The sequence below is a fragment of the Sus scrofa genome, chromosome 1 (assembly GCF_000003025.6).
Source record: "Sus scrofa isolate TJ Tabasco breed Duroc chromosome 1, Sscrofa11.1, whole genome shotgun sequence".
Lineage (NCBI taxonomy): Eukaryota > Metazoa > Chordata > Mammalia > Artiodactyla > Suidae > Sus > Sus scrofa.
Window position 1 is genome coordinate 113,300,563 of NC_010443.5, and position 23,023 is coordinate 113,323,585.

General features: G+C 37.5%; 1 protein-coding gene and 1 pseudogene across 1 annotated transcript in view; both read left to right on the top strand.

Moving 5' to 3' along the window:
- ADAM10 (ADAM metallopeptidase domain 10) overlaps positions 1–23,023 on the top strand; it is a 118,461-nt gene that overhangs the window by 11,083 nt on the left and 84,355 nt on the right. Inside the window, 1 exon segment of the mRNA NM_001130531.1 lies at positions 20,105–20,255. Within this exon segment, the coding sequence (NP_001124003.1) occupies positions 20,105–20,255 (151 nt within the window).
- On the top strand, positions 18,533–19,402 carry LOC106508984 (annotated as a pseudogene).

Sequence of the window (23,023 nt, forward strand, 5' to 3'; positions counted from 1 at the left end):
ATTGGAAAATGTTTAGAATTAAGAGGGGAGCATAACCTTAGAGAACATTTTATGTATAATACCTTTTAAATTTTGTCATGGGTGAATTTATATTTGTATTCATTTTTTTAAAGCTTGAGGACTGATACTAAATCTCTGGATGGTGAGATATAGGTTATATCTTTTGCAAAAATATCTCTAGCAAAACTTACGTAATGAAGAAGACCCATTTAAAAAAGTTGGGTTACCTTTAGTAAATGCAAGTATCCTGGTGACTTTGAAATAATTACAGGAAATAAAATACTGTAAAAACAGAGAGACCTCCTTAAGCTCTCCAGTGGCAAGGAGACCAAGTTATGTTTTTTTCCCTTTGGAACCTGCAGCCCATTTTTCTACCATTCTTATATTTAGGTGATTTTTTGGTGTTGCTTTACTTTCGTCCCCAGGTTTTTTTTTTTTAATTGTCTATTTTTTCCATCTTATAGGTCCAATCCAATTATTCTACCAGTTTTACATATAGGCATTTGCTTGATACGCTATTTTTTTCTAACTTCTTATCTTAAAAAGGTGTATATTTTGTGAAAGGCTGGAAGCATATGTAGTCCATTTAACATTTATATAACTTTAACCTATGTTTATCAATGGTTATCTTTTGCCACATTTATCACTTTACCACTCTTAATATTATTGAAGCATTTAGCACTTGTCATTCACTACAGACATTAGACTAAAAGGGGAAATGTCGAATGAGTTCAGGGTTATCTGATTTTACCCAATAAAACTTGTAAACTTTACCATATTAAAATGAAACTTAAAAAAATCGAAGTTTCTGTGGTGGCTCAGCAGAAATGAATCTGACTAGTATCCATGAGGACACAGGTTCAATCCCTGGCCTAGCTCAGTGGGTTAAGCATCTGGTGTTGCCATGAGCTGTGGTGTAGGTCACAGATGTAGCTTGGATCTGGCGTGGCTGTAGCTGTGGCTGGCAGCTGTAACTCTGATTGGACCCCTAGCCTGGGAACTTCCATATGCTGCAGGTGCGGCCCTAAAAAGACAAAACAAAACAAAACAAAAAAAAACTGCGTGAGTAAATTGCAGAGACAATTACTAGACCTGTTAGAAATTCTGATACTCTTGGATGAATATCATAGGATTGATTTGTGGTGCTCTTATCAACAAGGTGTAGGCTACGTTGTTTAGAAATGAAAACAGAGATTTCTGGGAAACATTGAATGGATTCATTAATTCTTACAGCAAACATTTACGAGCGCCTTTTTTTTTTTTTTTTTTTTTTTTTTTGTCTTTTTGCTATTTCTTGTGCCGCTCCCGCGGCATATGGAGATTCCCAGGCTAGGGGTCCAGTTGGAGCTGTAGCCACTGGCCTACGCCAGAGCCACAGCAACTCAGGATCCCAGACACATCTGCAACCTACACCACAGCTCATGGCAACGCTGGATCGTTAATCCACTGAGCAAGGGCAGGGACCGAACCTGCAACCTCATGGTTCCTAGTTGGATTTGTTAACCACTGTGCCACGACGGGAACTCCTTTTTTTTTCCTTACTCTGTTCTAGGTAATGAGGGTACCCACTGAATAAATCAAAGTTGTTCTCAAGGAACTTATATTCTGGTGATAGAGGGGTATGTCAATAGAAATAATATGAAGAAAGAAAAAACAGCATATGACAATTAGTATGATTGGGATATATGCTTTTAGATGGGTGGTCATAAAAAGCTTCCGAAGAAATTGAGTAGATGTCTGAGTGAAGTGTGGCAGCCAACCCTGCTTTGGAAGAAGATGTTCCAGGCCAGAGGGGTGAAGGAGGCTAGAGCGGCTGTAGCACAGAGTAAGGGGAGAGTGGTAGAAGATACGGTGAGATCATAAGACCATTATGGGAGTGAGGAGGTGGGGCATGCAACCATTTATAAGGATGGTGTTCAACCTTGTAAGCCATAGTTAGAATTTGGAGCAATTGGAAACCTTTGAACAGAAGAGTGCCATGAAATAACGTTTGAGCATTTTTACTTTGCTGTGTGAAAAATAGACTGTAGGGGGGCAAGAGTGGAAGCTAAGAGGCCAGTTATTTGTCGTGGTTTTTGACTGTCTGGAACCTTTTGAACCTTGCTGTGTTTTGCACATTTTTAGCCTTATGAATTGCATCTCCCTAATTTAGATTCCCCAGCCTTTCATTTGCAACTAGGACACAGGCGTGTAAACTAGTCTTCTCTAATCAGAAGCATCACTGGAGACCTGAATTCTGAACTGAGCAGTCATGTATGCTTACCGAAGTTTCCCAATAGAGTGCATCTTTCAGATTGTTACGACAGATTTTTCCTTAGTTTTTTTTTTTTTTTTTTTTTAAGGTTGTGCTTCTGGTAGAAAAGTGGCATTAGAGGGGCAGGGCAGTTTTGGTGTTTTTCATAAGATATTTTTTTGTTGATTATGGTGTATTCTGTTGCTTCTGGGGATAGCTGGATAGTCTTGAGGAAGATAAAAGTGGGGTGGATTCTAGTATTATTGTCAATTAATACAATATTACTTCAAATAATAGATTATCGTATGAAAAGTATGGGAATTAAGATCATAATGGGGAATGGTTTTAGTGTTTATGGAAAAAAATCTATGTGTTCTGGGTTAGGTTTCCTGTGTAGGATTTTGCATGTTGATTTGTAAGGAACACAAAATCTTGGATTCTTATTTGTATCTGATGTTCCTTTTGATTCATGATTTCTCTTGGGTCAAGCTTGATATTATAGAAGCAGTGATATTGCTAGTATTAGGGCATATATATTTATGGGTTCATGGGACCTGGGAAAATCTAGCAAGTAATAAGGGTCAGGAATAGAGTAGCTGATTAAGAGTTATAGTAGATAAGTAGGCAGCTTAGAACTAGGGAATCAGGAAAATCTGTAATAAATGGGAGCTGAGCTATGAAAGTGAGTAAAAGAGGCCACGGTCTGTTCAGATACAGTTGAGGAGATGGGTGAATATATAACTGCATCAGTGAGATTTGGTGTTGGAGCTGCATTATGTCCTGACTTTTTGAGCTTTTGACTGGTTGCTAAAGTGTAGGAACAAATCTCAGTTGAGTAGGTCCAGACTCTGCATGTGGTAACCAGCAATTTTGTGGTGTCTGACTGAACTAAGTAGTGCAAGAGTAGGAGATTAGCATGAGCTCCTGTGGAGTAAACTGTGCCAATTTCAATCACTAGCTGTGGAAATCAAGGGTATACATATATATATTTTTTGGCCTATAAAATACATTCTTCTGTGGTATTTCATTACATGTTTTTCCACATCTGAAAGGTAGATGTCAGTTTAGGTTTTGAAAGGTCCCTGCCAAATGCTGTATTTTGATATTTTTATTCTTTTCAGTTTCTTGTAGTCACATCAGAAATGGGAATGGTAACTTACCTTGCTTATGATGAAAATTATATAGTTATTGTAGAAAGTCAGGAAGTCACTGAAACCAAAATGTCTCCTATTTGCTGTGTGACCTTGGCCTTGTTACATATCTCCCAAACCTCAGTTTTCTTTAAAAAGGGCTAGCAGTTCTTACTATTACTATATTAATAATAGTTCTTACTAATAGTTTTTACTATTACTATTAGGTCTGATGGGTGGATTAAATGAAAAGCTGTAGAACACTACAGGACCTCGCAGATAGCAAGTGCTTAATAAATTTTAGTTACCATTACATCCAGTTTATAAACATGATTTAGTTAAGCACATAAGCAAGAAATCTGTCTAGTCAGAATATTTTTTTGAACATAGTAAGATATCAGTTTTCATTTAAAAAAACCGAATACTTTTTAAAAATAGGCATATACAATTTGGAATTTTTAATTTTTCCATTTAAAGTTATGAAATGTAAAGTTTTTTTTTTTAAAGCAAATGTCTTTTAGCCAGATTTTCATGTGAATTTTAAAATACTACGTTTCTAAAATAGGAATGGGAAAAAACAACCTTAGCATAATATTGTGAACATATTATATAATGAAAAGTAAAGCTATTAAAGTCAGGAACAAAGTAAAAACACTCTTCAGTTTCCATCACTCAGTGTGGTTTGATAGTCCTAGTCAGTGTAGTAAGCTTAATAAAAATAGAATTATAAATAGATGAATAAAAATTTAAATATGAAAAGCAGAGTAAAAATACCAGCAAAATTATATAGCTATATATTTAATTATTCTTAGAATATTCATGCAAAAATTTAGGGACTTTTGAATCCCCTTGGCACATGGATCTCAGGGTTAGAACTCCTAATGTAGAGAGAAAAAAAGATGGTTATGACCAACCAACCCTAATGAAATTGAGTGCGTGAATAACTTTCTGTAGATTTGATATGTACCTTGTGATGCTCTGCCTATTCAACTCTGCCATCATAATATGAAAGCAGCAATAGAAAATATATAAATGGGAGTTCCCGTTGTGGCTCAGTGGTTAACGAATCCGACTAGGAACCATGAGGTTGCGGGTTCCATCCCTGGCCTTACTCATTGTGTTAAGGATCCCACGTTGCTGCGGCTCTGGTGTACGCCAGCAGCTAGAGCTCCGATTAGACCCCTAGCCTGGGAACCTCCATATGCTGCGGGAAGCGGCCCTAGAAAAGGCAAAAAGACAAATAAATAAATAAAGTGGCAGAAGTAAAAATTCTAAAAAAAAAAAAAAAAAAAGAAAGTATATAAATGAATGAACTTACAGCTATTTGGCCATAAAACAGGTGGCCAGCTTAAATTGACCTTTGGTTATAGTTTGCCAACCCCTGTTTTATATTATTTGGAAACTTTTTCTAATCAGTACATTATCTGTGCTATCTGGTAAGATATTTCTTGCTTAAATGGTAGCACTGGTGGTAATAGAGTGGTAATAACCCTATTAGTATACTGTTAAACCCTTAGGTTAAAACAAGCATGTGGAAAAAGGATATAGCTTCTGGTAGAAATTAGGGTGTTTTTGTATGCAGAAAAGTTACAGAGCTTCTCAAACTTGAATATGCATACAGATCTTTGGGAATCAGGTACATCTTAGCAGAGCCTGAATCGTTTGTGGATCAGTAGATCTGAGGTGAGCCCAATATTCTGTATTGGTAACAGTTCCCTGGGATGCACCTATGCAGTGAGTCCCTGAAACACAGTTTTTATAGCAGGGTACTGTGTGTGTGAGGCAAATGCAAAATACTGTATACAGAAAAAGATTTAGTTGGGTATGGACTGAAATATCCACAAAGACAAATTTCCGGTTTCAGTGGTAACAGTTAATGAATGAACTTGTTATTTTTACACATGATGAGTAGTAGGCTTCCAGGTTTTCTTTTAGCTTTTTAGCTTAAATGTTGAATTAGACCTTCAGTACTGCTAGTAAGGTCTTCAGAATAGTGTAGTAGCTACTTTCTCAACTGTTATTTTTCCTTAATGTTTGATTTCACTCAGTGTTCTTTTGGTACCTGCGATTACTCGATGTCTTTTAATCTTTTATTTCTCCCTTCTCTTACTACTTATGTTTATCCTATTAACAAAAATATAGTTTTTATGAATAATGGGTCATTATAGGATGCACAATAGTTTCTTAAGGTGAGTAGAATGTTGACTTTTTTTTTTATTTTCTTGAAGGAGGACAAGTCAGGCTATTTTGAATTGTCTTTGTGATTCTGGATAAAGTTTATAATCTAGGAAAAAGTGAAAGAAAGGTCACATCTCCTAGGCCTACCACTTTTTTTTTTTTTTTTTTTTTGCTATTTCTTGGGCCGCTCCTGTGGCATATGGAGGTTCCCAGGCTAGGGGTTGAATCGGAGCTGCAGCCACCGGCCTACGCCAGAGCCACAGCAACGCTGGATCTGAGCCACCTCTGCAGCCTACACCACAGCTCACGGCAATGCCGGATCCTTAACCCACTGAGCAAGGGCAGGGACCGAACCCGCAACCTCATGGTTTCTAGTCGGATTCGTTAACCACTGCGCCACGATGGGAACTTCCTACCACTTTGATTTATCATTTTTCTTTTAAAATATTTCATGAGCTTTATCGAAGTATAATTTTCATACAATAAAATTTAGCAATTAATTTTGAGAAATGTACATAGTTGTATAACCACTACCATAATAATAATAATAATAATAATAATAATATAGAACATTTACATCAACCTATGAAGTTCCCTTGTGCTCTTTGCAGCCAATTCAGAATAATTTCTGATTTCCCTTTTGATTTCTCATTTGACTCGTGGGCTATTTAGAAGTTCCTAATATTTAGGAATTTTTCCAAGTATTTCCCATTGATTTAGTTGCCCTATAGTTAGAAAACATACTCTATGATTTGGTCTTTAAAAATTTATGGAAACAGGGAGTTCCTGTTGTGGAGCAGCAGAATCAAATCCACCTAGGAACCATGAGGTTGCAATTTTGATCCCTGGCCTCACTCAGTGGGTTAGATCTGGCATTGCTGTGAGCTGTGTAGGTCTCAGCCTCGGCTTGGATCTGGCATTGGTGTGGCTATGGTGTAGGCTGGCAGCTGTAGTTCCGATTGGACCCCTAGCCTGGGAACTTCCATGAGCTGCGGGTGCAGCCCTAAAAAGCAACAAACAAACAAAAACCAAAAAACAAAACAAAACAACAACAAAAGATTTATGGAAACATGCTTTATAGCCTAGAATTAAGGTCTGTCTTCGTTGATATTCCATGTGCCCATGAAAAGAATATGTAATGTATTGTTGGATAGAATATTTCATAAATGTTAATTGGGTCAAGTTGTTTAATAGTGTTCAGTTCTTATTTTTGTCTACTTGTTCAGTGAGGACTGTTTTGATTTCCAACTATAATTGCACATTTGTCTACTTTGAGTTCTGTCAGCTTTTTCTTTCATATACTTTGAAGCTCTGTTATGTGATAACATTTAGGATTGTTACGTCCTTTAGATGAATTAATGAAATGTCTTTATCTCATATGTATAGGTTTTTGTTGATGTACTTTGATCATATGTATATATATACTTGGATATATATATGTAGGTTTTCTCTCATATATATGTTTTTGTTGATTTACTTTGATAATACTGTAGCCCCTCTAGCTTTCTTGGATTAGCTTTTGGATAGTATAACTTTTCCCATCTGTTTTTTTTTTTTTTTTTGTCTTTTCTAGGGCTGCTTCCCACAGCAAATGGAGGTTCCCAGGCTAGGGGTCTAATTGGAGCTGTAGCCGCCGGCCTGTGCCAGAGCCAGAGCAACTCGGGATCCGAACTGCATCTTCGGCCTACACCACAGCTCACGGCAATGCCAGATCCTTAACCCACTGAGAAGGCCAGGGATGGAACTGGCAACCTCATGGTACCTAGTCGGATTCGTTAACCACTGCACCACGACGGGAACTCCCCATCCATTTTTTTTTTTTTGCTTTTTAGGGCCTCACCCGCAGCATATGGAAGTTCCCAGGCCAGGGTCGAATCAGAGTTACAGCTGCTGGCATACACCACAGCCATAGCAACACTGGATCCGGCCTTGTCTGTGACCTATACCGTAGCTCACAGCAACGCTGGATCTCTGACCCACTGAGCAAGGCCAGGGATCAAACCCGCATCCTCATGGATGCTAGTCAGGTTCGTTAACCGCGGAGCTACTATGGGAACTCCTGTAAAACATTTTAATTCTATGTGTCATAAATGGCAAAGTACTTCTTTTTGTTTCATTTAAAAAAATTATATTGAAGTATAGTTGAGTTACAATGTTATGTTTCATGTGTACAGCAAAGTGATTCAGTTATACATAAATCCATTCTCTTTCAGATTCTTTCCTATATAGGTTGTTACAGAATACTGAGTAGAGTTTCCTGTGCTATATAGTAGGTCCTTGTTGCTTATCTGTTTTATATGTAGTAGTGTGTATATGTTAATCCCAAACTCTTAATTTATCCCTTCCCCTAGTGTTTCCCTTTTGGTAATGATAAATTTGTTTTTGAAATCTGTGAGTCTGTTTCTGTTTAGTAAATAAGTTCATTTGTATCATTTAAAAGAAAATTAGATTCCACATGTAAGTGATACCATTTGATATTTGTCTTTGTCTGACTAAGTCCACCCATGTTGCTGCAAATGGCATCATTTCATTCTTTTTTTATAACTGAGTACCATTCCATTGTATATATGTACCACATCTTTATCCCTTACTCTGTCGATGGACATTTAGGTTACTTCCATTTCTTGGCTATTATAAATAGTGCTGCAGTGAGCATTGGGATGCATTATCTGTTCAAATTATGTTTTTCTCCAGCATTGTATTTTTAAAATACAGTTGCTTTAAAAGAGATTAAAGAATGAAAAAAAGAAATCTTTTTAATTTTCTTATATATTCATCGTTTCTGACGCTATTCTTTGTGTCAACACAGATTTCCAGCTGGTATGTTCTTCTGCCTGAAAAACTTCCTTTAACATTTCTTGTAATGCAGGTCTACTGGTGATGAATTGTCAGCTTTGATGAATGTCTGAAAAAGGGTTCATTTCACCTTTTTTTTCCCCCTTCATCTTCATTTGTGAAAGATATTTTCACTGGGTATAGAATCTTAGGCTGAGAATTTTTTTTCTTGTAGTACTTTAAAAATGTTGCTGAATTACCTTCTGACTTATGTAGAGATATGCTGTCATGTATACCTTGTTCCTTTGTATGTAACATGTCTTTTTCTCTAGCTCCTTTGGTCCTAACCCTCTTGAAGCTGCTTTTAAGTTTTTTTGGGTCCCTAGTTTTCAACCATTAGTCCATATTTGCCTCTGAATGATTTTCTGTTGTGTTTATTCTGCTTAGAATTTGTTGAGTTTCTCAGATCTATAGTTTTATAGTTATACTTTCCCTTTTTTCTCCTCTTCATATTTATTTTCCTGCATGCTCTTTAACATATAGAACACGTTTATAGTAACTGTTTCAACTGCTTTATATGCTAGTTCCTTCATCTCTGTAGTTTCTTTTTTTTCCCCTCTTTTTTTTTTTTTCCTTTTTAGGGCCATACCTGTGGGGCCCCCCAGGCTAGGGGTTGAATTGGAACTGCAGTCGCTGGTTTGTGCCACAGCCACAGCAATGCCAGATTTGAGCCATGTCCAAGACCTATGTCACAGCTCATGGCAATGCCAGATCCTTAACCAGCCAAGTGAGGCCAGGGATTGAACCTGCATCTTCATGAAAACTAGTCAGATTCCTTTCTGCTGAGCCATGATGGGAATTCCCCTTCATCTTTATAGTTTCTGTTTCTAATGTCTGATGCTTTTCTCCAGTAATGCAAGAAAAGAATATTTTCCTGATTTCTTTGCATGCATGGTATTTTTTTTATTAGATTCAGATCATTATTGATTTTTATTTCGTTTTTGTGTTTTATTTTTGTCTCTCCTTTAAACCGTCAGGTTTTTTAAATTAAAAAAAATTTTTTTTGTGTTCAATTTAACTACTTGGAATCAGTCAAATCCTTTGGAAAATGGCCTTTAAGCTTTGTTAGGGTCGTCCCAGTCTATGGCTTATTTTGCCCCATGAATAAGTTAATGTTTTCTTGAATGCTCTGTCCAGTGCTCCATATTACAAGTCTGTCTTCTCTGAATGGTGGGAATATGAATACTTCTCAAACTTTAAAGATTGTTCTGCTTACTTTTTTTGTGGCTTATTTTTCTGTCCTGGGATAGTGAATTTTCTCACATGATGAGATTTCTATTCAGCCAAACATATAAGGGGACCCACTTATAGCTGATTTTAGGTCTCTGAGCTCACTTTCTATTAGCTTCTTCTTTTTTGGCACTTTGACCCATAAGTTTTTTTTTTTTTTTTTTTTTGTTGGCTGATCCCATGACATGCAGAATCCTGGATTGGGGATCAAACCTGTGCCACGGCAGTGACCTGAGCCACATCTGACCCTCAAATTCTAAATGCCTGGCCTCTCTGAACTCAGATACCTTGCCTGGCTCCTCAATTTTGTGAGACCAGCAGGCTCTGTTTGGTTCCCTCCACCCAAGCACATTGACCTGAAAACTGCCTTTGGGAAGTAAGTTGGGCCAGTTGTATATCTTACCTTATTTGTTTATTCTCCCATGTATTTGTCTCGTTTTCTAGCTGTTCCTGGTAGTAGGCTAAATGTGGTCCCTTTTACTTCATTGTAGTCAGAAGGTGGAGACTGATAGCAATTTATATCCTTTTTCTTTTTTGTCCTGCTGGGAATCATTTCAGTGCATGTCATTTTACTCCTAAATACTTCAGAATACATTTCCCCAAATTCAGATTTTCTTCTGCTGTATAACCACAATGTTGCTGTATTGAGGAAATTTATTTTATTTTATTTTATTTATTAATTTTTTGTCTTTTTGCCTTTTCTAGGGCCACTTCCTGTGGCATATGGAGGTTCCCGGGCTAAGGGTCTAATTGGAGCTGTAGCCGCTCGCCTGCGCCAGAGCCACAGCAACTCAGGATCTGAGCCGTGTCTGCGACCTGTACCACAGCTCACAGCAATGCCAGATCCTTAACCCACTAAGCAAGGCCAGGGATCGAAACTGCAACCTCATGGTTCCTAGTCAGATTCATTAACCGCTGCGTCACGACGGGAACTCCTGTATTGAGGAAAATTAACAAGGATTCTTACTGTCACCTAAGCCTGATTCTAGTTTGTCCAAGATTGTTTCCAAATGTTTTTTGTTTCCTTCTCAATTGGGTTTTTTTCTTCTTTTGCTTTTTTGTTTTTTTTCATTGTTTTTGCTCTATTATGTTTCAGCAGTGTCGTGTTCATGGTTGTGTGGCTTTTCTCTGTCCTATTGTTTTTTTCTGTGATATGATGTAGGTAACTTCTTTTTTGTCTCTGAGACCAGTGTATTTTATTTTATTTTCCCTTCAATTTGTAGTTTGAGGGTCTGATTATCTTGTTTTTCACCTACTTTTTTGCAGTTTTGGGATCATGATCATATACAACCTTTTTGAGAATTCCAGGACACTGTTCTCTTGCGATATTTTTAGAAAGTGAATTGTATGACTTCTGAGGGTTAGGGGCAGCATCAGAAGTCCAGTGTGCTATGCTTTTTCTTATTAGAGTATTCTGTTTATTTCATTGGCTGCTTGTTTAAAAGATTATACCATTAGGTTATATCCCATGTTGTGGTAGTATATTGGCTTTCTTGAAAATGAGAAAAAAAAAAAAATCCTGTCATTTGTAGGCTTTTTTTTTTTTTCTATTTAAAATTTATTTTTTATTTATTTTTTGTATTTTTTTTTTTTAGGGCCTCACGTGCTGCACATGGAAGTTCCCAGGCTAGGGGTCAAATTGAAGCTATAGCTGCCAGCCTATGCTACAGCCATAGCAACGCCAGATCTGAGCTAAGTCTGTGATCTACACCACAGCCACAGCAATGTGGGATCCTTAACCAACTGAGCAAGGTCAGGGATCAAACCCTCATCCTCTTGGATAGTAGTCTGGTTCATTTCCCCTGAGCCACAGTGGAAACTCCTTGGAGCCTTTTCTAGTTTCAGTAGTGTAAATACTCCACCCATGACTGATTTCAAGCTACCAAAATAATGTCATTGAACACAGAGTTAGGAAGAGAAGAGAACTGGCACTCAAGAGCCTGTATTAGCCAGCTCTAGCACTCACTGGTTACATCCTTTTCTTTTTTGGTGTCATTTCTTAAGGATTTTTTTTATTGTGGGATAGTGGGCTGATTTTTAAAGTTTTTTTTTTTTTTTTTTTAAACCCATGGTTCCCCCTTTGTTTCATTAGATATTGTAGGGAGAAATTACCTAATACAGCTTTATTCAGTAATTTATCAGCAATTTTTTTAATATTATCAAGATTATATCATAAGTACTGATATTTAGGCAAAGTTAACCCATAAACAAAGATCTTATGTAGAAGCTAATATTGAAGTGGACTTATTAACTATATGTCCCTGGGTAGCGTTTTTCACTTTCCCAGTTAAAACCCGTGAATCACGTTTTATCTCAATTATAAAGATTCACAAAATCATTACTCAGGTCCTTTGCAAGTAAAAGTAAACATTATGTTGCTTTATAAAATTCCTTTGTGTGGGGGACAGAGAAAAGATGACTTTGTTTAATAACTCTCCCAGAAGTATTCCATCTGTGCAAATAATTGAACTTTTATCACATGTACTTCTCCAGAACAGCCATGGTTATTGTTTTAAGTTATCAAAAGCGACAATACTTCATCTGTACTGTGACTTAAAAAGTTGGCTTTTTTGGTGCTGAAAAAGGAGTGGAAGTAATAACTTTGCAACAGTGTTTGTGCTGTGACTACTCAGTTCACTTAAGAAATACAATGAAGTAATCCTATTTTGATTTTCAAAATAAAAGAAACTATCCCAAAGTTCTCATAGTACAACTTCCCCATTCTTGGTTTTCTCTTGTGTGGGTTTTTTGCTTTTTTTTTAAATGTCTTTGGTCTTTTCGGGGCCGTACCCGCGGCATATGGAGGTTCCCAGGCTAGGGGTATAATCAGAGCTGTTGCTGCTGGCCTACGCCAGAGCCACAGCAATGCCAGATCTGAGCTGCTTCTGTGACTTAACCACACACAGCTCACTGCAACGCCGGATCCTTAACCCACTGAGTGAGGCCAGGGATTGAACCCGAAATCTCGTAGTTCCTGGTTGGATTCGTTTCCGCTGCGCCACGATGCGAACTCCATTTTTTTTTTTTTTAAATTCAAGTTTAAACTTGAAGATATTTTTAAGGCATATGAAAAATGCATTAGTAGAATACATGATTCCATTATTTAGTCTCTGTTTTTAAAAGTCCTTTTATTGGGAGGCTTTATTTTCTCTTGAACCTTGGCTTCGCTGTAATATCTTTGCTGGTTGTAAATAACTTTGGATTCTAGTTTTGAACTCCATTTCCGTCACCTATCTTGAGAAAAGTGCATTCAAGAATATAGTGAAGTGACTCAATAATAGTTGAAGTGGAATGGTCTTTTCATGCCAGCCTTTGTGCTAAGCAGTTTATTTGTATTTAAGATATTCATTGTCGATCTCTCCATGGACATAGAATGTTTTTCCATGCCTTACTCTTGTGAAGAGGGCTGCCTGATCCTATTGGGGCGTTTAAGTTTTGGAAGAGAACATTTTTCTGGATACATGGCCATGAGTGGTAGTGCTGGTCTGACGGTCTTTCCAGGGTTCTTTTTGGGATGCCCTGTATCTTGTGGTCCATAGTGGTTGAACAAATGGAAGTACACACCCACCCTGTGGGAGGTCACCTTCTTTTCCACACTGTCCCCAGGGTTTGTCATTGAAAGACCTCCCAAGGATGGCCATGGGGACAGGGCTGAAGAGGAGCCTTGACCTTGTTGGGATTTGGAATTCTCTAGGAATGAGTGATGGTGTTCCTTGTGCGGTGCTGGATGCCCTTTGGCAATCTGGATTCAGGCAATGTGGATTGAGGCCTCCTTCCCATTTGTCACCTGGGTTGTTGGTTTTGGGTCCTCTTTCCTGGTTTCTGTGTTTGAGCTGTTCAATTTGGAAGCCCAGGGGGACCTGGGTTTTGGGATGCGCATAAAGTGCCTGCAAGGGGTGCGTGGGAGGTGGCAAAACGGAGCTATTAGGGAGAGCAGCGGTGCTAAGCGGTGGGCATAGTCTCTCAAGAGGGCTCATGAACCTCCCTTTGTCTTTCCATGGAAGGCTCTTCTCTTTTTTCTAGGCACCTGGTGAGATGATGTGAGCTAGAGCCAGGCTGGGCATATGCACGCTGCTCTATTGACTGGTCCAAAGATAGATCTCCCTGAGCTCCCTTCTGGCCCCCTGGGGAGAAGGGCTGATTTTGTCGGTGTGGTGGGTATGGTAAAATCTGCGCCTTGGCGAACATCAGTGGGGATCCAAATCAGGCACGTTCCAGAAAAAAGAAAAAAAAAGAAAAAAAAAAAAGATATTCATTGTTGTCTCTTTTATAGATTAAAAAACTCCCTGGGATTTAAAAAAAATATTAATTATCCAACTAATGTAGTAACTGCAGCTCTGATTCAGCCTCTAGCCTGGGAACTTGCATATGCTGCATGTGCGGTCCTAAAGAAAGAAAAAAAAAGAAAAAGGAAAAATCATCCAACTCATGTAGTCATGGCTAGGAAATGTCAGAATTCAAACTCACTTCTGTCTTTATTTCTGGATGTATGGCCTCTGTTTGAATATGCAGGTCTCAAAGACAAGTGAGGTAGAAGGAGGAAAAGGAAGTGGAGGCGAGGGCAGCGATGGTGATATGTATGAATAATTTATTGAGCCTTTACTATATGATAGGCTCTTTGCTAATTGCCACACATGGCTTACATCATTTAATTCTTGTAACAGCATAGAGAGAGAGAGTCTACTTTTCTGTATTTTGAGAATGGGAAACTAAAGCTGAGTTTTGCACTTGGTCAGAGAAATAAGCCAATAAATGAAGGTAATGCGATTCAAACACAAATAGTTTTTTTCTTCTAGTAAAAAGATGCTTACCATAAAATTTATTATCTTAACCATTTCTAGTGTACAGTTCAGTAGTGCTAAATGTATTTAATTTGTACAACCTCCAGAACTTAAATGCAGATGATTTGACTTAAGAGTTTGTGTCCTTAATCATACAGTGACCAGCCCCTAACTGCATAAACAAAATATTTAATGATGGAACACTTTGTGCAAGGCTTTATGCAATACAGCAGGTGAGAAACAGGTTTTTAAGATATTGGTCACCAGGTGGTAAAGAAAAGTAAGACCTGAGAGAGGAGAGACAAATGAGGTGAGACCTGACATGGGTATTAGAATTAGCAGATAAGAACAGAAAAAGAGTTATTGTAATTGTATTTCATATGTTCCAGCTTTCTGCTTGGAGTGAATTTTCATCTGCAGTGTTATAAGAGGGAACCTAGGTGGAGATGAACAAACTGAGTTGAGGAGACGGAATGGGGCCAAGCAGCTAGAGTTTACAGATGGAATATCAGAATGAGGGATGCTACATAGAGACAGCATTTTTGAGATCTGCAGAAGTTTCCTCTGGAGTGTTTGGCAGAGTGTGTACACATGCTGAAACTGCTTGAGGCTAGGGAAAGAAACAGTGCTGTATGTTCACACAGTGCAGGAAATAGTGCCGATTCTTACTGGCCTGACTGGAAAAACTCATGATTTGTAAAACATTGGATAGAATACTTAGATAGGTCTTGCTAATATAGTGGGGAATAATTAGCTCTACACTGAGCATTGCTCCAGATACATATAACAAATCATAAATGCAAGACCCCGAAGAATTAAACCATTTTCAACTACCTTTACTTTGTCCTATAACATAACAAAGCCTAAGAAAATTTGTAAGAATTAAAAAAAAAAATGTCTAGCACCCAACAAGGTGAAATAAGAGTGAATGCCATCCATTCAGTGAAAGATAATGAGACATGCAGTGAAGCGGGAAAACACAGTCTCTAATGAGAAGAATAAACAATCAATTGGAACCAACCCATTACTGACATGGGTATTAGAATTAGCAGATAAGAACAGAAAAAGAGTTATTATAATTGTATTTCATATGTTTAAAAAGTAGAGACATAAAAGCTATAAAACAGATACAGATCTAACTTAGATGAAAATTACAATGTTTTCAGTGGAAAGCACACTGGATGGCATTAACAATAGGTGAGACAGTTCAGAATATTACTGAACTAGAAAACATCAGTAAAATTATCCAAAATGAAACAGAAAAAATAATTTTTGGGGGGGACACATTCTGTGGTATGTGGAGGTTCCTCGGTTAGGGATCCAACCTGTGCTGCAGTTTTGGGTAACTTCCGAAAAAAAAAAATTTTTTTTTTTTTTGTCTTTTTACAGCTGCACTTGTGGCATATGGAGGTTCCCAGGCTAGGGGCTGAATCAGAGCTGTAGCCGCTGGCCTACACCGCAGCCACAGCAACGCCAGGCCCGAGCTGCATCTGTGACCTACACCATAGCTCACGGCTATGCCGGATCCTTAACCTACTGAGCGAGGCCAAGGATCAAACCTGCATCCTCATGGATACTAGTCAGATTCATTTTCTCTGAGCCATGATGGTAACTCCATCGAAAAGATAGTTTTTAACAAATGTGAACAGACCATCAGTGGTTTGTGGGAAAATTTTGAGCAGTCTAATATACTTGGAGTCCTTGGGGGGGGGGGGAGTGAAAAAAAAACTTGAAGAATAATAGTTGAAAAGTTATAAACCCATAGATCCAAAGAGTTTACTGAAACTAAAGCTCAGTAAATATGAAAAAAACAAAGCATATCATAATTAAGTTCCTCAAAACCAATATTAAAGAGGAAAATCTTTAAAGCACTAGGGAAGAAAAAGACATGTTACATTCAGAGGAGCAATGGTAAGGATGACAGATTTCCTGTCAGAAGGAATACAGATGAAAAGATAGTGGAGCAAGGTTTTAAAAATATTTAAAGGAAAAAATACAAACCTGTCAGCCTAGAATTCTGTGCCCAGTGAAAATATCTTTCAAAAATGAAGACAAGATAAAGGCTTTGAGACATCTAATAGCTGAAAGAGCTCTTCACGGGCAGAAGAAATGTTAGAGGAAGTTATCCAGGTAGAAGCAAAATGATACCAGATGGAAATAGGGATCCACACAAAGGAATGAAAAACCCTGGAAATGAGAAACAGAGATTTTTTTTCTTGTTATTTAAATCTCTTTACAAGATAATTGTCTATTTAAACCAAAATAATATCAAAATGAATTGTGGATTTTATAAAATATTAGTAAATAAAATATATGATGACAATAATCTAAAGGCCAGGGGAAGAGAAATAAAAGTATAGTAATGTCAGATTCTTATACCTGAAGTGTTATATCACTTGAAGGTAGGCTAAATTAAAGATATATACTTATAAGCCCTAAAGCAACTACTAAAATAGAGTTTTGCTAATAAGCTAGTGAAGAGGTAAAAACAGAATCATGAAAAACAATTAGTCCCCCCAGCAAAAGGAGAAAGGAGCAAAGAATAGATGGGACAATTAAGAAAAAAATGGCAAGAGGATAGACTTACACCTAACCACATTAGCAACTGTTTTTTGTTTGTTTGTTTATTTGGCTACACTGATGGCATTTGGAAGTTCCTGGGCCAGGGCCTAAGCCACAGCAATAACCTGAGCCACGGCAGTGACAACACCGAATCCTTAACTGCTAGGCTACCAAGGAACTCCATTTTAAATGTAAATGATGTAGGAGTCCCCCAGTGGCTCAGTGGGTTAAGGACCCAGCATTGTCACTGCTATGGCTTGGGTTTGATACCTGGCCTGGGAACTTCTGCATGCCATGGATGTGGCCAAAAAGTGTAAATGATTTAAACACTCCAATTAAAAGGCAGAGATTATTGGATAGCATAAAAAAATAAGACCCAACTCTGTGCTGCCTAGAGTGAACTCACATTAAATATATATATGTGACAATAGGATAAAAATAAAAGGATGGAAGAAGAGATACCATGCTAGTGAAAAAATAAAGATGGAGCAGCTTATTAACATCAAAGTAGATTTTAGAACACAGCATATTGCAAAGAATAAAGATCATTTAATAATGATAAAAGTGAATAACAATCATTAACATTTGTGCTTGCTGTAGTGGAACTTCAAAAATCATTTAAGCAGAGAACTGCAAGGAGAAATAGAAAAAAGTCATAATCATAGAGATTTCAGTACTTCTCTCTCAATAATAGAACAGGTAGGTTAAAAAATCATTAAGGATATAGAAGACTTGAATAATATTATCAGTCATTTGGTCTGGTTGACATTTGTAAGACTGATCAATAAGTGCAGAGATTGACATTTCTAGAACACTCATCCACTAACTGCAGTATACAAACATTTGAAAGGGTAGGCCATATTCTTGGTCATAGAGTTAAGTCTCAATGTATTTTAAAAGGATTGGTGTCAGACAAAGTGTGTTCTCTGGGTATAGTAGAATTAATTAAAAGTCAATAACAGAAAGAGAACTAAAAAATTCTCTATGTTTAGAATCTAAGTAACAGACTTCTAAATAGCACATGAATCAGAAGAAATCAAAAGGGAAATTAGAAATATTGAACAGGGAGTTCCTGTTGCGGCACAGTGGTTAACGAGTCCAACTAGGAACCATGAGGTTGCGGGTTCGATCCCAGGCCTTGCTTGGTGGGTTAAGGATCCGATGTTGCCGTGAGCTGTGATGTAGGTCGCAGATGTGGCTTGGATCCTGTGTTGCTGTGGCTCTGGTGTAGGCCGTCAGCTACAGCTCCAATTAGACCCCTAGCCTGGGAACCTCCATATGCCACGAGAGTGGCTCAAGAAAAGGCAAAAAGACAAAAAAAAAAAAAAAAAGGAGAAAGAAATGTTGAACAGAATGAAATGGTAACATGATGTAACAGTCTGTGGGATGCTGCTAAGGCAGTATTAAAGGGACATTTATAGCACCAAGTACCTGGATTAAAAAAGAAGAAAATTCCTAAATCAATGGACTGTACTAAGAAAAGAAGATCAGTTAAACTCAAAGTAAGCAGAGGGAAAGAAATAAAGATCAAAGTGGAAAAAAAAATCAGAAAAATAACAAAGGAAAATCAAAGGTAATAAAAGTTGGTTCTCTGAGAAGTTCAGTAAAATCAATAAATGTCTTTCCTCCAACTTTCCGTGCTCTCACAATGGTGCGCATGAACATCCTGGCTGATGCCCTTAAAAGCATCAGCAATGCTGAAAAGAGAGGCAAACCCTAGGTTCTTATTAGGCTGTACTCCAAAGTGATCGTCAGGTTTTTAACTGAGATGATGAAGCATGGTTACATTGGCGAATTTGAAATTATTGATGATCACAGAGCTGGGAAAATTGTTGTGAACCTCATAGGCAGGCTAAATAAGTGTGGAGTTATCAGCCCCAGGTTTGATGTGCAATTCAAAGATCTAGAAAAATGGCAGAATAACCTGCTCCTGTACTGTCAGTTTGTGTTCATTGTACTGATAACGTCAGCTATATTCTGGACCCTGAAGAAGCAAGACGAAAACACACAGGGGGGAAAATCCTTGGATTCTTTTTCTAGGAATGTATTACATACATGTAAATAAAATGGCTCAGTTGGAAAAAAAATAAATCTCTAGCTTTTCCAACCAGGAACAAATGAGAGAAGATACAGATTGTCACTATCAGGAACGAGGGGAGGTAACATCACTACAGATTCAAAAGATGTAAAAGAAATAATAAGGAAATATTATGAACAACTTTATCTCCATAACTTCAACAACTTAGGTAAAATGGACAAGTTCTTACTGAAGGTCACTCAGGAAGTAGATAACCTGGGAGTTCCCTGGTGGCCTAGCAGTTAAGGATCTGGCATTGTCATTGCTTTGGTACAGGTTTGATACCTAGCCTAGGAACTTCTGTATGTTGCGGGTGCAGCCCCTCTTCCCCCAAAGAAGTAGATTACTGGAATAACTGTTTATATATCAAATTGAAGTTGTCATTAATGATATTTCACAAAACTCCTACCCAAGGTGACTTCACTGGTGAATTCTGTCAGACATTTAAGGAGGAAGTAATACCAATTCTACATAAATTTGTCCAGAATATTAATGAAGAGGTACTATTTTCAAACTCTTTTTTTAGATTGGTTCCTAAACTTCACAAAGACAGTACAAGATGACAGACCAATGTCTCTCATGAACATAGATAACAAATTATAAACAAAATTATAACAAATTGAATCCAGCAGTATTGCAGAGCATAACATGACTAGAATTTATTTCAGTCATGCAAGGTTGGTTTAACATTAGAAGATCAGTCAATTTAATTTGTCATATTAATAAATGAAAGAGAAAGAACCACATAATCATCGTAATAGATACAGAAAGAGTGGGTGACAAAAGTCAGCATCTCTCCCTGATAGTTTTTATCAGCAAAATATTAATAGAAGAGAACCTTCCTCAACTTGGTGAAGGACATCCTAGACAAACCTATGGCTAACATCAAAACTTGTGTTTGTGGTTAAAATCCCCATTATAATAAGCTTTTAAAAATGTATTTGAAAATAAAATACTAGGATTAGGGAAAAACAGTTCTTTCATACATATTTAGAGGTATTAGGGTAATCATGGAATTATATTAGAGCTAGAATGGGCCGTTGATGTGATACTAATTTGAACTGTTTATTTTTTATAGGTCAGTATGGAAATCCTTTAAATAAATACATTAGACATTATGAAGGATTGTCTTATGATGTGGATTCATTACACCAAAAACACCAGCGTGCCAAAAGAGCAGTTTCACATGAGGACCAGTTTTTACGTCTAAATTTCCATGCTCATGGAAGGTGAGTAAATTTATTGCTGATTGTGTCTGAAGTTCCTGTGTATTCAATATATGTTAAAAGAAGAAATTTATACCCTTAATTTTCCTTCTCTAATGGAAAAGTCCCCCTGTGGAAATTCAGCCTGCACTGAAATTTGGTGTATACATTTTCTTTTAAAATAGGTTGCCTTTTTTATGTTGTTAAGGAAACAGTTTTTAAGTTTATAAGTCAGATCCTCTGTTGTTTTACTAGAGCATATGCCTTTAAAGAAGAGTATATGTTTGTGGTTTCCAACTACCTTTTATGTTTTATGGTCTATATTCCTGTTTTCTAATGCCACCAGTGAAAGTAGCTGGTTGTATGCCATTGAGTAAGTCATTTAATTTCTCATTAACTCAGTTTCATCAGCTGTAAAATGACAACTTGTAGATAGATGACCTACTGTACTACTCAGTTCACCGACAGAACTGTTAGGGAATAAAGAACAGGGAGCCAAAGGAGAGGTAAAAATCACGTTTATTCAGTGCTGTTGCCGTCCAGGTACATAGATACCTTATATGCATTTTCTTACTTAATCTTCTCAGCGCCAAAGTAAATGTCTTTTAATATCTGGGGAAACTAAGACTCAAGAGAAGTTAAATAACTTCTTTAAAGTTATGTAGCACAGATTTGACCCAGACTTGGCTGACTCAAAACCCCATATTTTTTTCTTTGTCTTTTATAAGTACTTAAATACAAAATCTTTGAGTATTCTTTGTTACACTCTCTGCTTTGCTGGCTATAATTAATAAACCTGTTCCTTTTATACTTTTTCTACTGGTATAGCCCTGATTTATTATTCACTTCTTAATAGGTTTCCCAGCTTCCACACCATTTATCATTAAAGCTCTCCTGCATATTGCTATGATTCTTCTTTAAATGCTTCCTTTTTCATGTTAGCTTACTGTTCTAAAGTCTTCAAATAATATTTGTTAGCCAGAGTTCTTTTCTTTTTTTTTGTCTTTTGTCTTTTCAGGGCCACACCCTCGGCACATGGAGGTTCCCAGGCTAGGGATCGAATCTGAGCTACAGCTGCTGACCTACACCACAGCCACAGCAACTCGGGATCTGATCCACATCACATCTGACCTACATCACAGCTCACGGCAGTGCTGGATTCTTAACCCACTGAATGAGGCCAGGGATCAAACCCGCAACCTCATGGTTCCTAGTCGGATTTGATTCCACTGCGCCACAACGGGAACTCCCCCCCCCCCCCTGCCGATTTCTTAACTTTTGAGATTTTTTGGGAGTTCCCGCTGTGGCTCAGCGGTAACAAACCCATCTGGTATCCATGAGATGGTGGTTTAATCCCTGGCCTTGATCGATGGGTTAAGGATCTGGCGTTGCCATGAGCTGTGGTGTAGGTCACAGACGTGGCTCGGATCTGGCGTTGCTGTGGCTGTGGCACAGGCTGGCACCTGCAGCTGCAATTTGACCCCTTGCTTGGGAACTTCCATATGCTGCAGGGGTGGCCCTAAAAGAAGCAAAAAACAAAGGAACAACAACAAAAACCAACAAAAAAAAACTTTGTGCAAGTCTATTCTAAACTTACTTTAGTCCACTTCCCAACACTGTGTCTGTTTCATTCAGAATGAGCTTCCCATTGCTGAATATACCAGGTCCAGTTTGTTTTGTTCTCTTTATAGTTTATCTTAAATAAATTCTGGTCATCTTTTATTATACAATCCAAGTTCTCCTTCTTTGAAGCTTTACTTACATGTTCATCCGAATTTTTAAATTACTTATCTGTACCCTTGGCATTTGATTTACTGTCTCTTCCTTTTCATATGTATATTATTTATTTTTCTATAACGGTATTTTTTCTTCCCTGTAGGTAGGCATCTGCTACTATTTAGTGGGTCTACTCTTTGCCTTTATAGTACAGATAATCAAGAAAGATTTTAATGGATGAAAATACCAGATCATAAGAAATGCTGTGAGAAAAGTATTTTGCACATGGAAATAAATGCATTATCTAAATTAACTTAATTTCCATATTACAAAGTAATGATCATTGGAGGAAAAAGGACTTTGAAGTCATAAAATCTACTTTGATTTGAAGGAGGAAAAAATTCATTTCAGGGTCTGCTTGTTCTTCTAGATAAAAATTTTAGTGATAGCAATTCATGTAAATTTTTATGACCTTTAACATCAGAAAAAATTTTAATTACCCTTTCTTTATTGGTACCATGAAACAACAAGCAATTATTAAGCCTTCCTAAGTTGTTAGTGATTATTTCAAAAGAAATTTAATGCTATATTGTAAATATGGTACAACTTCCAAAAGGAAAAGTTGAGATTCTGGTTGCCTTTGGTTTGGATACCACGTTTGTATTACATCATTAGGTTTTATTAGCTCCATCACATAATTCATATTGAACATATGTGTGGCAAAACCAAATCCCTAGCTCCTTTTTTGGGGGGAGGGGCTGTGCCCATGGTATTTGCAAGTTCCTAGGTCAGGGATTGAACCTGAGCCCCAGCAGTGACAACACTAGATCCTTAACCTGCTAGGCCACCCAAGAGCTCCCCTAGCTCCTTTATTTTTTTTTTTGCATGTGAGTGAGAGAGATCATGGGAACACACGCTGTTAATTAGTTATTCTAATAGGAACTGCAAGGTATGCATAAGTCATTGTGTAAGAGGAAAATGTGATATGGTGCTCTATAGATACAAATGTTACAGATATTTGAAGGAGGGAGAACTTTACTTCTGGCTGAAGCTCTTAGTAAAGGACCTGGACTCAG